The following is a 21,532-nucleotide window of genomic DNA, read 5'->3' on the forward strand; positions in this document are numbered from 1 at the left end:
TAGCCATTTGCATGGTCTGGCTGTTCACTGCTCTGGGCAAGGGGCTGGACAAGAGGGTCATGGTCAACCTCATTTCAGAACATATTAATAAGGATCCATTTAATTTCTGTCGGGTCCTTGTATATTAGGTAATTTTTGGGCCACATGTACATGTATGGCTATATAGGACCACTCTATGGGTATCATAGTGACTTTGGTGTATGTAGCCAATCTTATAGTCCCAAAGACATTTAAACTCCTGAGTAAGTGGCTTTATTAATCTGTGACAGAAAATGCAAATACAGAAGGGGGGGGTCAGCCGTCATCTATCAGAAATATGCTGGGCTCATCCCAGTTACTGGAGAGACGAGAGAGATGAACTCTATGATCATTCCCAGAGCCTGGTGAAGCGGTGAAGCAGCGTCCTGTAAGCACCGGGTCCTGGATATGATTATTGCTGATGGTAATGTCGGTGATTCACAGAGACTCATATCCTGGTAAGTGTATTGATTTGTGTGCCAGGAGGTGGAATATCGCTGGGGAGAGACGGATCAAGGTTAGGCAATGCTCTAATGAAGTCAACTTATTCAATGGGTCCTACTTATCAAGCTCTGCTCTGTTACTAAGGCTAGAACCAGCAAGACCTCCCCCCGCCACGAACAGATGCCCAACCCTGCATAATTACAGTCCCTGTACAATGTCTCCCTTGGTGACCTCTCTCATCAGTTCTTCCAGCCTCCAGTTCCATCTCTCTGCTGTTGATACTCATATCTACCTCTTCTTCCCTGACTTCTCTCGTGTCTCCAGCGGTCTTCTGTTATTTTGCCCTGGATGTCCCAGTGCTTTGTTAAACTACACATGTCTAATACTGAGCTCATCATCTTCCCATCCGCCAGAGTTTTCTCCCGACCCGTTACTCACTATCTGATGACGACATCACCCTCAATTCTGTCCCACAAATCCGCTGCCCAGGAGTTATCCTGGGCTTCTCCCAAACATGCCACTTCCGCCTTTGTCATAGCACCAGGATCAGACCCTTTCTCACCCTGGTCATATCTTGGCTGGGCTACTGCATCCCCCACCTATCCTGCCTTCCCTACACTTTGTTCTCTCCAATCCATCCTTAACACTGCTGCCTGATCACTTTTCTCTCCAACTTCTCTGTATGTGCCTCCCCTCCCTGCCATGTCCCATAATGGCTCCCACCCACAACTCATACTCCTCACCACCACCTATAAAACCAACGCACAATCCTCTGCCCTCTGCATCTCTAACCCCACCCCCACATTCCCTCCCACCCACTTCTCTCTGCCTAGAGGACTTCCCACATGTTACTCCTCACCACTGGAACTCCCTCCTTATCCCTATCAGACGCCACCTCTCTCCAAAAGTCCATTTCTTCATCATGTCTATCAGCGGTGCGTCTGTGTCGTGGCACAGTGACTCACACCTATTTGCCACCCATGCCTGACTGCCCCTCCCCTTTAGAGTGTAAGCTTTCCTATAGCTTGCATGCACTTGATGGCCTGGACAAAGGTCCTAAAAGTATAGAAAAAAATAGGGGGGGGGGGAATAATTATTTTAGTATCTTTCACTGTCAAAAAAAAGCATTATTTCAAAATGAAAGAATTTTTTGAAGGATGGAGATAGCAGATAGTAAATCTGCTCCAGTATCTCTATCCTGAGATGGTAGAAGCTAAAGGAGGGCATGTCAGTGTTTAACATGAACCTGTAACAAGGGCGATGTGGGAAATATTTTATTTAACCTGTGCAATACTGAACTGTCTACACCACCTAAATCCATACATTCAGAAACCTGAGTCTTAGGGGGTATATTTTCTAAAGTGCGTGTTTTTAGAAGTGGAGATGTTGCCCACAGCATCCAATCAAATTTTACTTAACATTTATATAGCACTTTCTAGAAGATAATAGCTAGAATCTGATTGGTTGCTATGGTCAACATCTCCACTTGTAAAAACTCTCATTTTAGTAAATATATCTCGTTATAGTACTAGGGCCCTCTCTTTTCAACCCTACAAATTCGGGGAAGATGTAATATTCTGATATGTTTTATGCTCATATTTTTACTTTCATCCTAAAACGCCTCCAAATCTTTTGCCACCCGAATATCTGTACTCATTGCTGGGATGAGTGAAACTAATCATCTTCCTGGGATCCTGCATGTACTAAATGGACAGAAAGTAGAGAAACAGTTGACAAACCAACCTGCAATTATCACAGTCACGTTAGACGTCCAGCAGAGATAGAAGGACCACTGGTAGTTGTAAGAACTGTTCATAACTTTGTTGCTGGTCTCAGCCGTGTAGATGGACATCCCGATGAGAAGGAATATAGCTGCAAATTGTAACAAAAATATATTTTTTCTGTCTTTCTAAAGAGCCGTTATATAATAGGATGTTATATAGAGAGCAGTTATATAATAGGATGCTATATAGAGAGAGAGCAGTTATATAATAGGATGTATAGGATGTTATATAGAGAGCAGTTATATAATAGGATGTTATATAAAGAGCAGTTATATAATAGGATGTTATATAGAGAGCAGTTATATAATAGGATGCTATATAGAGAGAGAGCAGTTATATAATAGGATGCTATATAGAGAGAGAGCAGTTATATAATAGGATGTTATATAGAGAGCAGTTATATAATAGGATGTTATATAGAGAGCAGTTAAATAATAGAATGTTATATAAAGGGCAGTTATATAATAGGATGTTATATAAAGAGCAGTTATATAATAGGATGTTATATAGAGAGCAGTTATATAATAGGATGCTATATAGAGAGAGAGCAGTTATATAATAGGATGCTATATAGAGAGAGAGCAGTTATATAATAGGATGTTATATAGAGAGCAGTTAAATAATAGAATGTTATATAAAGAGCAGTTATATAATAGGATGTTATATAGAGAGCAGTTAAATAATAGAATGTTATATAAAGAGCAGTTATATAATAGGATGTTATATAGAGAGCAGTTAAATAATAGAATGTTATATAAAGAGCAGTTATATAATAGGATGTTATATAGAGAGCAGTTATATAATAGGATGTTATATAGAGAGAGAGCAGTTATATAATAGGATGTTATATAGAGAACAGTTATATAATATGATATTATATAGAGAGCAGTTATATAATAGGATGTTATATAGAGAGCAGTTACTCCCCCCTGGACAGACTTCGGAATCCCGCCTTCAAATGACGGCTGGGCTACCACCATCAAAACTTTCGATGCGATGATAAGTAACCATCGGATCAAAAGTATTTAATGAAAAAAAGTATTCATTTGATATGCGAGTGCGCAAAAGACAGTGCTTGCAATAGCCCTATAGCGCTGCTGGCAGGGGACGAGACAAGGAGGAATTGGGGGCGGAGCTTTTAGTAGCAGTGGGAGTACGCCCATTGTATGTTAAACTCCTACGAATCCTCGCTGCAAATTCCTTTCTTGCACCAGAAAGGGACCGCCGCCTACCTTTGGGCTATCAGCTGCTTTGTTCATCTTGGCTATAATTTGTTTTGGTTAATTAGTAGTGTATGTGCTTGTATAAGTATAGACCATGCATGTACACATTAATTTGTCTGATCAGTTAGTAACTGACCTCAATGGTAACTGTACTCAGGCCAGGTGAGGAGGCGTGGCCCCACTCCCAGGGGGTCATTCAGAGTCGGTCGCAAGTGCTGAGCGCTCGCAACCGACTCGATGTTGCCCCACTGGGCATGCGCACGACGGAGCCGGCTCCGTCATGCGCATGTCCGAGACCCGGCTAGCGACGAACGGTCCGTTGCTAGGGGTCTCGCAGCAGACGGGGCGAGCTGCCACTCACCATCGACAGCTCGCCCCGTCTGCTGCGAGACCCCTAGCGACTGAGCGTTCGTCGCTAGCCGGGTCTCGCACATGCGCATGACGGAGCCGGCTCCGTCGTGCGCATGCCCAGTGGGGCAACATCGAGTCGGTTGCGAGCGCTCAGCACTTGCGACCGACTCTGAATGGCCCCCTGGGAGTGGGGCCACGCCTCCTCACCAGGCCTGAGTACAGTTACCATTGAGGTCAGTTACTAACTGATCAGACAAATTGGGAGGCGGGCAGGGGGTGTGCCTGGCCAAACGGAGGCGTTCCCGCCGGAACGCTTGCCGTTTGGTGGCGGCCCCACTGACATCAGTGCTGATGTCAGTGCTGATGTCAGTGGGGAGCTTCCTGCTCTATCAGAACAGGAAGCTCCCTGGGGCTTACGAGTTCCCAGACCCAACCTTAGGGTCTGGTCGTAAGCCCCAATGGTCGCGATGGTCTTGACCATCGCAACCATCACCCATGTCGGTCACTAGAGCTGTGGGTGTTAACCCACAGCTTAGTGATCGACAAGGAGGCGGTCGTTCAGGATGCAAGCGGCCGCCCTGATTCAGGTAAACCGCTTGCAACTAACGACCGCCTCTGAATGAGGTCCCCAGTGTGATGTGGCTCCCTAGAGCTACAGTGGGACCCAATACTCACAATGGGGAGTGACCACATCCCCTAAAGGTACTGGGACCTTACAGTACTCATTATGGCCCTGACCTTGCAAAAAAAAAAAACTTGGGACAACTGACTAATGGGAAACCTGCTTGCGTGGAGACCAATCTGGCTGCTAAAGGTGAAGAACAGCGCTGCTCAGTTATTGGTGTAACCCTGTAGGGTGGTCATATCCTCCTGCTCTCTTACACACCCTCCTCTACTATAAGATGCATCATTTTTGAGCACCTTTCTCCCACTCACCACAACCCATCTACTGTATATAAAATTAATTTACGGACATAATGAATCCCGGACTCAACCAGTATTGAAAATAATAACGCAGCACATTATCACTGCATAAAAATGTTCAAAACATTTTAAAATGTTCCAACTGATCAGTCCTTCTGTGCACTACTAGTACCCTGGGCCTGGGCTTTCCAACGGGCCTGCCCATTGCCTATTGACAACAGTCCTGTCCTTGGTAACAGGATAATGGCACTTACCTGACAGGAATTCCATGGAGCCGGCCGCAAGAGAGGCCGTAATCTTTCCTATGTGCTTGTTGATTAATGCAAGGCAAGAAAATAACATCGCAAACATGAGGAGTGAGGTGGCCAAGATGAGCAGCGTCCGGGTGGCATCAATGTATCCTGCAGGGTAAAGGATGAAAAGCTGGTCATAAGTCTGTGCTGCTGGGAGACACATCTACTGAATAATACCCTACAGGCTCAGCTACAATACAAATACACAGCTCCCATACCACAAAGTAGGGATGTGCAGGCTCGGATAGGTTCGAGTTTGCACGCTGATTTCGGATTTTTCCCTCCAAAAAAAACGGAACTCAGAAAGAGGCAAAACGTCATCTTGCATGGATGAACATCATCATTCCTGGACAAAAGTCCATGGCAGATGATGTTTGTCAATGAAAGATGACGTTTTGCCTCTTTCTGATACCCGATTTTTTTGGAGGGAAAAATCCGAACTCAGCGTGCAAACTGGAACCTATCCGAGCCTGCACATCCCTACCACAAAGTATACATAAGAAGCTGGGGAAGGCCAAATCTTATCTCCTGCTCATCCAGGAGGCCCTCAGTATTAAAGTGGGCGGAGATGTGGACTAGAACTATCTACAGCCAATCAGTCATCATTCTTAGACGCCACCACCCGTCACACCATCGAATATTGCTTCGGACCTATTGCTGGTGCAGGCTCTCTGGCCACGGCCTCCTGTACAGTAGTGCCAATCACTTTCCCGCAACATTTCTGATAACGTCTGACCCGAATGCAATAGCGCCTTTGTGCGTGCGCTCTGTGTAACCCATGCGCCAAAGGGGTTTTTCAGAAATTTTCACACATGCGCAATTTCAAATAATCGCTTAAGTGGCTGAGCATCGGTAAATTCAGGCCCTAAATATTTCAAGAGGTTAGGAAGAAGGTCTTGTGGGACGCAGCGACCGGTGATTGCTTTCCGAGGACAGGGCGGCGTGCGACAGGGGCAGTGGCATGATGTAATCATGGTAACGGAGGCGAGCGGAAAGCCGCATAGAGTGAATTCGATAGTGGGCGGAGGTGGGCGACCAACAGCAGCGTAGGGATGTCAGCTGCTTAATGCCGTGTAAAATGAATCTTGATGCAAAACAAAATTTAAATACCCGCCTTGTTTTTGATGCACCAATTAAAACTTAACTGGCTAATTGAAAACAATCCAAAAATAAAAAAAGTGCGGTTACTGGATGAATTAATCTTAGGGCACCAAGATATATTTCTGTGAATAACATTGGTTAGCTATACTTTGTAACGGGATGCAATCGGGAAGCCGACTGCCTAAATACCGGCAGCCGGCTTCCCGACTGTCTTATCCCGGCAAGGGTGAAATGCCGGGGGTCTAGATGTAGACGCCCGCATTTCCCCCTCCCTGGGAGACCGGCGCCCGGCATCCCGATCGTAGTGATGCCGGGCGCCGCGAACGGACAGCCGCGGGGGGGAGGGTTAGGTTTAGGGCTCCCGGGGGGGACTTAGGGTTAGGCACCCCCCCGGGAGGGTTAGGGTTAGGCTAGGGGGAGGGAGGGTTAGGGTTAGGCACCCCCGGGGGGGACTTAGGGTTAGGCACCCCCCCGGAGGACTTAGGTTTAGGCAGCGGGGAAGGAGGTGGTTAGGGTTAGGCACTTAGAGGGGGGATTAGGGTTAGGCACTTGGGGGGGAAGTTAGGGTTAGGCACCCCTAAGGAGGGTTAGGGGGGTTAGGTTAGATTAGTAGATACTTACCTATCCACGATCGGGATTTCCAGCGCTGTCGGCCTTCCGCTGCTCGGAACTCTGCTGATATCGGGCTGCTGCTGCCGGCGGTATTTCATACCAATTCCCTTTGTAACAGTGTGTACAGTATCTATCATTACATGAATCTGTATGCTCCCCTCTTCAATGGGACAATCATATGCAGTATACCCCATCCTAGTAGTGTGGCATCTGTCTGATGTGAGTAGCTTCGCAAATATGGACTCAAATAGCTTTTTTTGTGCTAGTAATGCCAATAGACATGGAACACAGAAAACGGCATGCTATCCTTTACCCCAAATATGAGAATAACCTGATATATATATATATATATATATATATATATATATAGATAAAATACACCACGTGTTTGAGAATGATTCCCAAAATTATTTTCAGACTCAAAAGAGCTTTTGACGGCACTGATCAAAACTAGACTAAAACTTAGTTCTGCTGTCTCTGCCCATAGGTGGAATTTAGATCAGTTTAGTTTATATTAGGGATGTGCAGGCTCGGATAGGTTCGAATTTTCCCGCCAAGTTTGGATTTTTCCCGCTGTAGAAGCCATTTTGGAATAAGAATCCATTTTGTATGCCATGTATGCATGGAGGGTGGGTGCACAGGACAGGATGGAGTTAATCCATTGAACAGACCCTGTCATATGTGCACAGAAAAGCATATGTACATATATGGTAAGGTATGTGATTCCAATGTTTAAACAGAGCTATAGTCTCACTGCAGATAATGAATACCAGATGTGTTAGACGGAACCTATAAATGTGGGCTGTGCTGTTAAATAAAGGAGAGATGGAGATGCTTGTGGTACATACAGTTGTGTCCCGTGTCTCCTTCTTTACACACATGATCATATGTAGGTTATAACAAACAAGCCTGTGGGCGACCAAGAACTAATTCATTCATTAGCTGTATAGCTAGTGAGGAGATTTTACACCGCCAAAAATCGGGTCTCAGAAAAAGGCAAAACGTCATCTTTCATTGACAACCATCATCTGCCATGGACTTTTGTCCAGGAATGATGATGTTTGTCCATGAAAGATGATGTTTTGCCTCTTTCTGAGACCCGATTTTTGGCGGGAAAATTCCGAACTTGGCAGGAAAATTCGAACCCATCCGAGCCTGCACATCCCCAGTTTATATTGGTGTGAGCTGGGGCGGAGTGGTGCGTACACTCCATAAGTAACAAGGAACGCCTTCACTAATCCCATCTCCCATCAGCTAGTGCAAAGTTCTGCCCTAAATTTCTAATATCTTGCTTCACCAGCCAATGCACGGTGGTGGAAACCTGGGCATGTTTATAGGATATGGTGCCTGTATAATTCATTCTGACCAAGGCAAACTTACAAGTTTACTTTTTCTCCATTTCCTCAGTTATTTATATTTTATGTAACACATGGCGCTTTGCAGGAAAAGTCCCTCCATTCAGTGTGCAGCCTCTAGGCAACAGGCCATGGTGCCCAGTACTAATTCTAGCCTTGTATATGTGCTTTAGAAAACATACTTATGAGTTTTTCAATTCATAGTTCAGACAAAACAATGCTCTACAGATATATACAGGGCCTGTGGATGCTAATACAGGCGCAAATGCATCTGTTCACAGTCAGCGCGACTGCGTATTCATGCTAATACCGCAGCCGATGGGATCCATACTGTTTTACTTAAAAAAGTCTCACCACTGGCCCCAATGTACGCATATCAGTCACACCATTGGACATTAGCGCAGCCCCATGGTGGCTTTAGAATGTCCATCGGAACATGGCTGCCAGTGCAACGGTGAAATAAGACGTAGTCGCTGAACGCGACACGCCTGTGTCCAGTTAGCCCACCCCCCTGTTACTACTCGAGAATGCCCACTGAAACTCTGTTTCGCATCCAAATGCGTTCTGCGTCCACCGGCGGTAACCAAAGGAATGCACGAGCAGTGCAACTCAGACACGGGCGCAATATAAAAAGAGCATTGGGCAACTGCGCAAACAGCAGTGCGTCCCATAGAGAGATTATTAAAGTGATAGTTTACCAACGACCACAAATTGTCAGGCTGCTCTGTGGAAGAGGAAGTATACAGAAGTGAGAGGTCTTACCGTTCCCGATGACTTTATGGCATATGTTTTTGGTGCAAATTTGCCAGAGTCCTGTGTGGAACAAGTCTACTCCAAAACTGACGAACCAGAAGTCACTGAGGACCCCTGTGAGCAGCAGGATGAAGCTGAGGCAGGAGCAGGAGATCCCGACAATGTTCTTATACACCATTTTCCTTCCACAGAGTCGTACCCGCCGGACAGCCAGAGATAACTGGAAAGAGAGAGAGCAGAGGTGGTATATGCTGTGTTCTCATCACACGACGGCGTTGGGATGTTACGGCATTCCCTATATAAATCACATTGATGTCTTTGGAATGTACCTGTCTCCCACATACTGTACAGTGGTGGCTGCCATTTTGTGAGCTGAACCATTAGGCAAGAGATTGCAGCCAATGAATTTGCTAGGAACCAGCTACACCCCAAAGAGTCTCAGTGATGTTACTGGTCCCTAGCGAATGGGAAGCGTGCAACAAGAAATGGCTGTCTCTGGGATAAAAGCATGTTCCAACATCAAAGACAGACTTGTCTTACTGACTGCTAAAAGCAGAAATACATTTGTGTCATTACTTGATAGCTAGCGTATTAGGTAGAAGTAAGGGAGACATAGTTCTTTTTAAACCAATAAACAGACTGGTGAATCAATCATCTTCCTCTTTAGTTTGCATCATATGGTTCCACCATCCTACGGACTTAAAAAACCTGAATCTTGATTGACCAATACAAGCATAAGAGAACAGAGGAAATGGCGGAACGTAGGTACATAGCATTCAATACTAAGAGGTAACAATCACACTAGTAGGGGGTGTAGCTGGGAGACGGAATCGGTATGTGTTGCCGGCAGTCGGGATGCCTACTGTCAAAATACCGACAGCAGCATCCCGATGGTTGGTATCCCGACAGGGGTCGGGTAAGTATACTCACCCTCCCCCCTTCTCCCCCTAACCCTCCCTTCTTGTAGCCTAACCCTAACCCTCCCCGCACCCTGTTAGTGCTTAAACCTAAGTCTCCCCCCTTCGTGTCTAAACCTAATCCTCCCCCCCTAAGTGCCTAGCCCTAACCCCCCCCCTAGTGGTACCTAACCCTCCGACCTAGGGGTGCCTAACCCTAACCTCCCCCCAAAAAACCTAGCGCTAACCCCGCTATGCTACCAAAACCTACCACCACCCCCCGGCGGCTAACAGCTAAGGGCGCATCAGACTTACCTCGTTCGGGGCTGGCGTCCTTCTGAATTCCGGCATCGGGATTAAGATAGGCATTGGTATGTCGATGACTATCTTAAGTCCCTTGTAGTGCTCCCCCTTCGCGATGCCGCCGGTCTCAGGCGCACACACAGGGGGGGTTTCTGAGCACCTGGAAACCCCCCCTGGTCCAGTGTCGGGCTGGGCCGGGAGGCAGGGTGCCTTGTGCCACCCGGGCTGCTCAATAGCCGAGCCGCCGCTTCCTTAAACAGGTAAGGGACACTGGGCTGCAGATTCCATGCGGACTAGCCGCATGGAATAGCCGTCCGCATGGAATCTGCTGAAAATACTCTCCAAAAATGGCCGCCGCCTAATAGGAGGCAGACGCTAGAGGTGCTGCTTGACCTCTAGTGTCTATCAGGGAACACAGTGCATATAAGTCAGGAGAAGATGCAGAAAGCTGCATCTTCTCCCGTATAGCCCCTGGCAACGAGCATGAGACCTCTGGCAACGAGCATGAGGCCCCTGGCAACGAACATGAGGCCCCTGGCAACGGGCATGAGACCCCTGGCAACGGGCATGAGACCCCTGGCAACGGGCATGAGACCCCTGGCAACGGGCATGAGACCCCTGGCAACGGGCATGAGGCCCCTGGCAATGAGAAGGTAATAGAAAAGTAATTTGAAACCTTACTATGGGGAATTATATGATATTAGGGGTATAACTATATGTGGCATAATGTAATGGGCTGTACGGTGTGTAGCATAATGTAATTGGCTGTACGGTGTGTAGCATAATGTGTAATGGGCATTACTATAAGTTGGAAAAATTATATAAACTGTCTGTGGAGGATGGAGGCACATTATTAACTGTTTGCACTAGGAGCCAAATTGCCTACAAACGGCCCTGCGCTAGTATTATCAAAATGCCATGGGGGGGAGGGGGCCAAAAACTTTTTTTTTTTTGCAGGTGCCAAGCAAAATGTATAGTTACGCCACTGCGCTGCTGCGTTCTGACTCTGACTAGTTAGGCACAGTTTCTCCGTCTAAACATGACCTCTGTAGCTGCGGCTATCTGTCAACACAGCACCTCTCACTGATGACCCCACAACACTCCCATAACATGCCAATGAGACACCCCCATAACATGCCAATGAGACACCCCCATAACATGCCCATGAGACACCCCCATAACATGCCCATGAGACACCCCCATAACATGCCCATGAGACACCCCTATAACATGCCCATGAGACACCCCTATAACATGCCCATGAGACACCCCCATAACATGCCCATGAGACACCCCCATAACATGCCCATGAGACACCCCCATAACATGCCCATGAGACACCCCCATAACATGCCCATGAGACACCCCCATAACATGCCCATGAGACACCCCTATAACATGCCCACGAGACACCCCCATAACATGCCCACGAGACACCCCCATAACATGCCCATGAGACACCCCCATAACATGCCCACGAGACACCCCCATAACATGCCCATGAGACACCCCCATAACATGCCCATGAGACACCCCTATAACATGCCCATGAGACACCCCTCTAACATGCCCATGAGACACCCCCATAACATGCCCATGAGACACCCCCATAACATGCCCATGAGACACCCCCATAACATGCCCATGAGACACCCCTATAACATGCCCATGAGACACCCCCATAACATTCCCCTGAGACACCCCATAACATGCCCATGAGATACTCTTTTTGCGTTCACTTCAGGTCACCGCCCAGGAACTCCCATTACTCTGCCGCTCCATTTTCAATACCATCTGATCCGATCGCAGCAGCATCATTGCGTGTACACTCAGGGTAACACATTTGCCGTACTGGCTTTCTGAGATTCTCGCACATGCGCAGTTGCTAAAGATCACCTTTTGCAAGTGTTATGCCCAGATGTCTTGTTATTTATATTATTTATTGTTATTTATATTAAAACACTTGAAGTACACAATAAAGTGTATGTTGCAGGCTTATTCTGGTGAGACTTTTTTGTCATTGGCTCTGTAAGCAATTATTTGGAAACCCCCCTGCGTTTGCCACTGGCCGGTCTCATAACTGCATCCCCTGGGGGACAAGGGGGCAGGCATCTTATTATAGAGTCTGTAAATAGCCAGCTATGCCTCTGATACAGTTTTACACACGTCACAGCATTACAAAGATCTGAAATCACCCTATAATTGCAGTGGGCACCTGCCCGTGGCAACTACATATCTCCCAACGAATCGTGAGAAACCTGTCGCACACGGGATGGCAGGACTGTCCCCTGGCATCAAGACCATTTCACTGAAATCAGTGAACACAGGACAGTTGGGAGGTATGGTATAATAGATTAGGTTACTGAACTCCACCCAAAACTAATTTTTCCGGTTTGTGTGCCGTATTTGAAATGAGATGGAATTAAGGGATATTCTGTAAATACGCTGATTTTATTTGGTCTTGTTAACTTTTAAGCCCAAAAAAATGTGTATTTCACGGAACTTCAAGTAAGTTCCTTACTCCAGGCAAGTGTCGGTATGCAGCAATTACACCCAATGTGCCTGTGCTAGTATGCAGCATTTACACCCACTGTGCCTGTGCTAGTATGCAGCATTTACACCCACTGTGCCTGTGCTAGTATGCAGCAATTACACCCAATGTGCCTGTGCTAGTATGCAGCAATTACACCCAATGTGCCTGTGCTAGTATGCAGCAATTACACCCAATGTGCCTGTGCTAGTATGCAGCAATTACATCCAATGTGCCTGTGCTAGTATGCAGCAATTACACCCAATGTGCCTGTGCTAGTATGCAGCACTTACACCCAATGTACCCGTGCTAGTATGCAGCAATTACACCCAATGTACCCGTGCTAGTATGCAGCAATTACACCCAATGTACCTGTGCTAGTATGCAGCAATTACACCCAATGTGCCTGTGCTAGTATGCAGCACTTACACCCAATGTACCCGTGCTAGTATGCAGCAATTACACCCAATGTGCCTGTACTAGTATGCAGCATTTACACCCAATGTACCCGTGCTAGTATGCAGCAGTTACACCCAATGTGCCTGTGCTAGTATGCAGCAGTTACACCCAATGTGCCTGTGCTAGTATGCAGCAATTACACCCACTGTGCCGAGATATGTATTGGAGAAAGTAAATAGTAATAATTGCTGCAGAGTTTGTTGAGGAATTATATGAACCATGAATAAAGTAGAAATGATCAGTATATCAGGAGAATATCCCATGGAATGAGCAAGATGTATTTAGGGCTGTGGGAAGTTCTCAGTTTGGCAATATATGTAAAATATACGGGCCGCAAATATTTATCAGATTTTCTTATCGCATGCCTCAGATGACGTAGACATAGCTTTATCATAAGAAGAAGGTTTAGGAGATGGGGATCTGAGAGCCCACCCATGTATGAGAGCCCACCCAAGTACGATAAGACCTCCCATGGTTTCCAGCTCCTCCTTTTATTTGGCTTACTTGTTACTAGTGAGCAGGAGCCTTCATCACGGTCCAATTCAATTGTACCTTTAATTACAATGAATTATTTGGCACGTGTTAGTAAATAGATGCACAATGTATGATATATTTTAATTACTTAAATTAAGCTTCTCTTCCTTCCCGGAGCGACGACACGAGGGATTTGTTTTTGTGGTTTTGATGAGATGTGCATTCTCCGCTTGTTTTCCCGGGATAGGCGCAATTTTATCAGATGTTGGTCAACAAATTTGCGAAAAGTATAAATAATGTTGCATCTCGAAATCGAAACTAGTTTCTCAACCCAGAGTGGTCTTCGCAATGCGATGTTGCTTGTAAATCTTTTGTTACATTCCGCCAATAAAATTTTTTTTTTTTTACGTATTGTGAAACTCTGCGATTAATAGGAGATTTGTTTTTTGCAAAAATAATGCGAAAATGATACATAATCCCCATGGTGTCTTCTAAACAGAGATTATCTTGCAGATCAGAAGTGCAAAATGACAATCACGGTGCTCAAAGTTACTGCGTCCATAAGAATCAGCTGGCAGAGCTGTGCCGACGCGCCGTGCAAGTGTTGGGCTTCGTAAATAACAAAAATCACGCTTAGAAACCTGGGTTCACTTGTGCCGTGTTAAGAGCTAAGCTTATCTTCTATTCACGCATGGATGAGGCTAGTCAGGGGAGCTCATGTGCAAGCTGAGAGCAGTAGGGCAGTGCGGTAAAACGATTTAGACTTACACGTAGAATGCGCCTGTTAGGGGGAGAACTGTGCAGTCCTGCATTGGCCTGGTGGTGCACGTTTCTGAGCTGATTATAATAATGATGACAGCCTTATTTTTGCGCTGGACAGATCTACACACGAGCTGCAGAAACATAAGCTGCATTTTTCTGTTTCCACGAGTATTAATGTCTAACTCTGAGGCCCATTTATTAATGATTGCATTAGCAGGATGCTACCCGCAGGGACGGGGGTCCCGAAAGGAGCCCGTCACTGCAGTGTGCTGGGAGTGAGGCAGTCTTTTCACTCCTGTGCCGGGGATCCTGTGTACAGATCACACATGCCTGACAGCATCACCCATGGAAGAAACCTATGGGGGTTGCCGCTGCTGGTGGAAATGCAGGGACCTTCCTGCATATATTCAGGGAATACTATATGAGGATATCCCCCAAAAATGGGTGTTGTCAGGGAATAAGCCGCAAATATATCATGATAAATGGGCCCCTAGATGAGGACATTAGTGTAGTAAATTCTGTTACATAGCGATATAGTGCTGGGGAGAACCAGGGGGAGGGAACATGAAGAGGCACGATAAAGAGGAGCACATTGTAGTAAGCACTAGGGGGAGATGTGTCAAGCCTTGGAGAGAGATAAAATGGAGTATTATTATTATTTTGTAGCCCAAAGCATCCAATCAGCATCTAACTGGCATTTCAAAGACTGTGTTAGATAAAATGACAGAAGCTGATTACTTTGGGAAAATTATTCCCTTTATCTCGCTCCAAAGCTTGATACATTTCCCCCCCTAGTAATGGAGTACAGGAGCAATTGCTTCCTGATGACTATATATATATTTATATGAAAGTGTTACGGTACATGACTGACCATGGAAACATGTCAGATTGAATTAACTGGCATTTTAGAACTCGTGTCCCTTTAACGTATGTGTATGACACGTTTGTGGGCTGCACACGAATGATCTCGTCTGTGCTTAACACCTAGTTAAAACCACGTACGAGTTCTAATGCAGAAGCCACACAGGATATTCCCCTGTCACAGCCTTACAGCTAACTCCTCTCTTTCACTTTCAGTCACATCTTCATCTAACAGGATAGCGTACAGGTACAGGTGTTATAATGTTGTACACATATTAATGCGAGGGAGGATCCGCTAATAAAATATTGTAAAGTACTGTCCGCCGCGCTATGCACAACTTTTTGCTCATGCAGAAATGGCTTTCTTTCCTGCGCCCAAAGTCTCACTTACGGCACCTAAGGTTTCACTCAATTCAATGAAAGTGCCTGTTCTCTAGATCTCGGGTATAAAGGATGACACTTGGCAAGCCGAAGAGTGTGGTGAGCAAGTTTTGGGCAGTGATACTCTAGCAAAATAAATAACCCCGTACAGCAGGGCCCTCCATAGGGGGGATGGACAGGGAGGACACATGTCTGGGGCCTGGGGAGGTTGAAGGACTCAGCGACAGACAGTCCGGTATTAGTAAAATATATCCGGAGTTCAGAGGAAATAGATTCCCGGACATCAGATGTCCGGGAATGCATGTATGGCCGTCATTTGTGTTTGTCTCCTCCACAGAGCAGCAACTATTGGCTGAGGCAGCTATACGTCACAGTGTGCAGAGCCGCCATCATGAAAGGGGGGACTGCCGGACTTCAGGGCCCCAACAGAGATGGGGCCCAGCAAAGCCCTCCACTGTACTGACCTTTCAGTAATGATGAGTAAGGATGACCATCGACGACTCATAATCACCAATGGTTTATGGCCGATGTAGAATGGTTTTGCCATCGATTGGGGAGAAGCAGACGGTATCCCTCCATCGATGTCTAAGCATAACCGAATATTTTTTATTTTATTTTTTGTACAAGGTGCCGAGACTCAGAGCTTAGCTCTGCCCCTGGTACCCGCTAAGCCCCGCGCCCAGGTACTGAGTGGCCCATGGGCCAGTAAGTCACGAAACAGGGTTGACTATCGGTTGGTGAAACCATCGATGGTCATCCATTGAATAGTTGTAGCCATCGATGGCTACTTGCTATTTTACAATCAATGGTAACCATTGATGGTAACACCACTGATGGCCATCCCTAATAATGAGTGACGTTAGAGCTACTACTCTGAGGCCCTGATTCAGAGCCGGACGCTCTGACAGAGCGCTCGCTCTGAATCAGGGCCGTTCCTCTGAAATTAAGAGCGGGCTCCTGGCTGCTCGCATAGCTGTGGGTGGCCACCCACAGCTATAGCGAGCGGCCAAAATGATGGTTGCGATGGTGAAGACCATCGCAACTATCGGGCTTGCGACGAGACCCTTGCGGTAGGGTCTCGTGGCCGCAAGCCCTGGAGTGCTTTTGGCTCACTAGTGATGTCAGTGGGGCCGGCCCCAGACGGTAGGCATTCCCATGGGAACGCCTCCGTCTGGGCAGCCACCCCCCCCGGCACGCCCACCAAAGGGGGCGTGCTGTCACTCACCATCGACAGCACGCCCCCTTTGGTGCGAGACCCATAACGACTGCTTGGCCGTCGTTATTTGGGTCTCGCGCATGCGCACGACGGAGCCGCCTTCGTCATGCGCATGCGCACTTGGCCAACATCGACCCGCTTGTGAGCGCTCAGCGCTTGCGAGCGGGTCTGAATTAGGCCCTGAGTCAGCAGCAGCTATTCTACTCCACCCCCTAATTACTCTGCTCTGTAGGGGGTTCTGGGAGTTGTAGTCTTGTTGCTATATCCCTATAGAGCAGTCAGTATGTGCAGAACTACATGTCCCAGCAGGCTGTTGGTGACAGCATAACCAAGTTGGAGAAAGGACCTCTGACGTCACAACCATGTGACTGCTGCGGCAGGACCAGACCGCTACTTGTGTTACTATCCATGTGGGCATAGAGGGGGAATATAAACCTCTGGCGAGCGAAGTAAGCCACCGTGCCCGAAGTGTGGCGAGCAAAGCGAGGGGACACTTTTGGCCCCCCTTCTGAACCTTGCCCCTCTTTTGCAGCGGGTCACGTGGCTGTGACGTCAGAGGTGCTTTACAGCACCTCGTTCTAGACCTAACCGTCTGGTCATGCTGCTGTGATTTGCAGCTTTCAGGACACAGGGGGTCATTCAGACCCGCTCGCGAGCAGCAGTACGGTCGCAAGCGGGTCGATGTTCCCCACTGCGCATGCGCATGACGGAGGGAGCTCCGTCGTGCACATGCGCGAGACCCGGGGAGCGACGGGCTCTCCATCGCTCCGGGTCTCGCACCAAAGGAGGCGTGCTGTCGATGTTGATTGACAGCACGCCCCCTTTGGTGGGCATGCCGGGGGCGTGCCTGCCAGACGGAGGCGTTCCCATGGGAACGCCTACCGTCTGAAGCCGGCCCCACTGACATCACTAGTGATGTCAGTGGGAGTGATTTTGGCTCTGATAGAGCCAAAATCACTCCAGGGCTTGTAGCAGGGAGACCCTACCGCAGGGTCTTCATCGCAAGTCCGATGGTCGCGATGGTCAAGACCATCGCGACCATCATCATGGCCGCTCGCATATGCTGTGGGTGGTCACCCACAGCTATACGAGCGGCCAGGAGGCCACTCCATTTTCATGGAGGAGGGCCCTGATTCAGAGCGAGCGCTCTGGTCAGAGCGTCCAGCTCTGAATCAGGCCCACAGACTGAGGTGCTAAAGAAATGTTCCTGTTTAGGGCAAAGTAGGGACAGGCTCTACGCTTACTGCCTGATGCAGGCAGGAGGGATCACGCTTTTTCTGAAAAGGGCTATAAACTTTGTTATACATTAACTGCATACCTGCTGACTCTCAGCTTCCATGACAGGAGAGGGGGGGGCGTGTTGCGCAAAAAGGGGGCGTGGCACTGCGATGATGCCGCATTGGGGCGGAGCATGGCCCTCTTCACCATGCCGATATTAACGGCATTGTGAAGCAGGGGGCAGGGCCATGATGACGCAATTCAGCGCAAATCGCTTCACCGGGATCCCCCTGCTGCAGGGGTTTCTAGTGTTACTGCAGGGGGTTTGGGCGGATTGGCGGCCTGCCTTTCCGGGGGGTCGGGAGGCTCCCGGGCCAAATCTGGAGGGTAGGCAAGTATGATTAACTGTTTGTTTAACTGCAGCTGTAACTGATGGCATTAACCATTACCGCTTTTATCTACCCATTACTTGGTATAACTTATAAGTAACCCAGCCCCTGTGTCTGCCCCGGCATTACTATGCTGCTGTGTAAGTGTCAGGTATCCGTGTAGTAGTATGGGAAGATATTTGTTTCATATACATCTTATACACACAGCCTGAAGGTCATTTTATACTATATTTTTTTAATAATTTTGTACCTTCAGCAAAGTTTGTTCTACAAAGTTTGTGTACATTGAACCATCAAAAAGCAAAGGTGTCACCAGAGACGGACAGGGGCTGTATTTCAGTCCTGGCATTCCGCCCTGCATTCGTGTGTAAAGGGGGGCGTGGTTTAATCAAGGGGGCGTGCCACGAGTCACGCCCCCGTCTCTCCCCGGCCCAGCACAGCAGCCGCTGGCCCATACTTGCCTCCACCCCTCCATTTCCATGAAATTATAGTCATTCCGGAGCCGTGGCGTTGAGGGCGGGGGACTTTTCCTTTCCCCCTCCTCAAGCCGGACCTTAGGCCATCGCTCTTCTGGCAAATGCCAGAAGTGCCCGATGGCCAGTCCGGCCCTGGGTGTCACTATCTCTAGTCATGCTAAAAAAAAAAATCTGTAATTTAGAATATTTGGATATGGGAGACTCAACCTGTAATACATTTACAGGAGACCAGTTATTGCGGGAGCACAGTGAGAGGGAACGCCTGTAAGAGCAGGGCCAAAAGTGTCACATTATACAAAAAAAATAAAAAAGATTCATAAAAAAAAAAGATAATTATAAAATAAAAGAAGTGGAAGATGAGGGTAGGGAATGACACTCCCCATGGGTGGGGGAAGATGCACCTCCTCTAGCTGACACACCCCTGGGTGGCAAAGGGGGGCCCTGTCTATTTTATCTGTCCAGGGTCCCACAATTTCTGACTGCAGCCCTGACAGTGTGGCATGCAGGTCACGTGGCAGTTTGGGCCGGCGACGGGTGGAGGAGGCTGAGCTGGTCGCCGTGAAGGCGTGGTTGGCGCCGTTCTCATGGCTGGGCAGGCTGGGGATGGAGCGGTAAGTGCTGGGAATGACCTTACCACCTGGTACTACAGCCCACCTGACTGCACATTTGTTATCACCCTCAGCTACCTGACCTGATGTCATCTGGATGCACCAGGTATATGATTACCTTATTTATAGACACTTAGGGCCTGATTCTGCAAGGATCGTAATTGCAATTTGCGACCCTTGCAGATATGGTAATGCAGCAGGAGGCATCACGCCACCTGTGCATTACCTATCCAAGCTGCATTGCCCAACACAGCATCGGATAATCTGCGTAACATCGGCCGGCTGCGGTGACCCATGGGTGAAAATATGCAAATGTCGCAGCCGCCGGCATTTGCAAATACAAACGTCTCTGTACAGAGATGCAGCATCGGAAGCAGATCCTTTGATAATCGGCCTTCTTAGTAACCTGTGGTTGCGCAAAATGCCACATGTACTAAAACGCCGTAGCCATTTTTTATTGCGCACCGGATCGGAGCTGCAGGCTGAGACATGCCCCTGAATATGGTCTCGACACTCAACTGCCCGTTACCTCCCTTAAACGCTCCCTGACTGTCAATCACACTTCGGGTAAATAGTCGCTGCAAGCGACGACGCTCATGTACTTTGACGCATGCGCAGATTAAATATCGGAATTGCGTCCATCTCTGAGTCATATTCTTCTGTGCCTGAACCTAACCTGAACCTAACCTGAACCTAGTGCCTGAACCTAACCTCCCCCTCCCCACACCCTAAACCTAACCTTCCCCCCTTAGTGCCTAACCTTAACCTTCCCCCTAGTACCCAACCCTAACCCCTTACCCTCCCCCCAACCCTGCTACTTACCTTCAGCAAACCAGCGGTCGTGATGCCGGCGCCGGTAATGTAAGCGTCAACATCCCGACCACTGGGATGCCGAATGCATCCCCACATGCAAGGATCGGATTAGAGTTGCCACTCCGAGGTCACAATCTTGTTATTTATCGTTGCCCCCACAGGCCAGGAGGATTGAGAAGAGCCCCAGAACTGCTAGCAACTGGAAGGGGGCAGACATAACGCTGCCCTTCCTTCTACCCCACAGAGTCACCAGCCCTATGCCAGTAACCCTGAGGTGCCCTCCCAGTATAGAAGGAGGTCTCCACACTCATAGGGCCTGATTAAAATATCATCGCAGCTGCGATATCTCACGGATCGCAATTGTCAAAATATGCAAATGACTCACTCGCTGTCCAGTGCTTAAAGACACCCACTGACAGCCTCTCACATCCGTCGCTCACGCAGAAAACCGGAAACATGGAACGCAGATCCGGCGACCATCAGTCTCCTGAGTAAGTCTAAGCTGCTGCAGACACAGCGCGTCTCCACGCACACAGAGGGCTCTCCTGCTGCGAGCAAGGACGCAGTGACTAATTTATGCACACCCAGAAAACAGTGTTTAAACAATCCGACATGTCCGCGTTTCTCTAACTACCCCCCCGTTACCTCCCTCAAACAAGGGCCGGCTCTTGGGGTGTTCGACCAATGCGGTCGAACAGGGGCGCCGCCCCATAGATGGCGTACCCCCTCCCAACGTTCCGATTTCAGCGGGACAGCACTGTCCGGCACTTCCACCAGTGGGCCGAAGTGTCCCGCGCGTGGTCAAATCGCCGGACCGCGGCATCCATTCAGTGCCGGGAGAGGGCTGGGGGAAGCCCAGCTAGTGACGGAGTGCTGGGCTCTCCCCCAGCCTGACATTACACGGTGGGCATGCCATGCGGGCACGCCTCCAAATAATGTCACTTTGGGGGAGTGGCCTATGATAATTAGACCACACTCCCATTTTCGGTCGCTTGTGACTAGAGGCGCTTTACACAGAGCTGGCCCAGGGCACGGCTACCCCTGGAGCCGGCCTTGCCTCAAACGTTAACTACCTGTCACTCACTTTGCAAGTGAATCTTCTGTGCGAATGTGATTGCAAAATAATCCCTGCGCAGCGCAGCTTTCACGCATGTGCAATGGGTAACAAAAGCCGTATTTGATTAGATTGTACAGTCCGAATGATAGAAATAGCCCATAAGGCTTATGTAAGACATGACATAAATCAGAGGTGCTCTCTGCATTGGACACAGCTGTATCCAGCAATCGG

At 48.1% G+C, this 21,532-nt stretch overlaps 1 protein-coding gene across 1 annotated transcript in view; it reads right to left on the reverse strand.

Annotated features, from left to right (window-relative positions):
* Window positions 1–227: 227 nt before the first annotated feature.
* LOC148509057 (protein NKG7-like) overlaps window positions 228–21,532 on the reverse strand; it is a 31,425-nt gene continuing 10,120 nt past the window's right edge. The window contains exons 2-5 of the mRNA XM_088443634.1: window positions 8,868–9,078; window positions 4,999–5,145; window positions 2,206–2,334; window positions 228–515 (exon numbers count right to left, since the gene is read on the reverse strand). Coding sequence (XP_088299760.1) covers window positions 457–515; window positions 2,206–2,334; window positions 4,999–5,145; window positions 8,868–9,036 — 504 coding nt within the window. The 5' untranslated portion in view covers window positions 9,037–9,078 and the 3' untranslated portion in view covers window positions 228–456. The remainder of the gene's footprint in view (window positions 516–2,205; window positions 2,335–4,998; window positions 5,146–8,867; window positions 9,079–21,532) is intronic.

The sequence above is a fragment of the Taudactylus pleione genome, unplaced genomic scaffold (assembly GCF_031769625.1).
Source record: "Taudactylus pleione unplaced genomic scaffold, aTauple2 ptg000332l, whole genome shotgun sequence".
In the NCBI taxonomy this organism is placed as follows: Eukaryota; Metazoa; Chordata; class Amphibia; order Anura; family Myobatrachidae; genus Taudactylus; species Taudactylus pleione.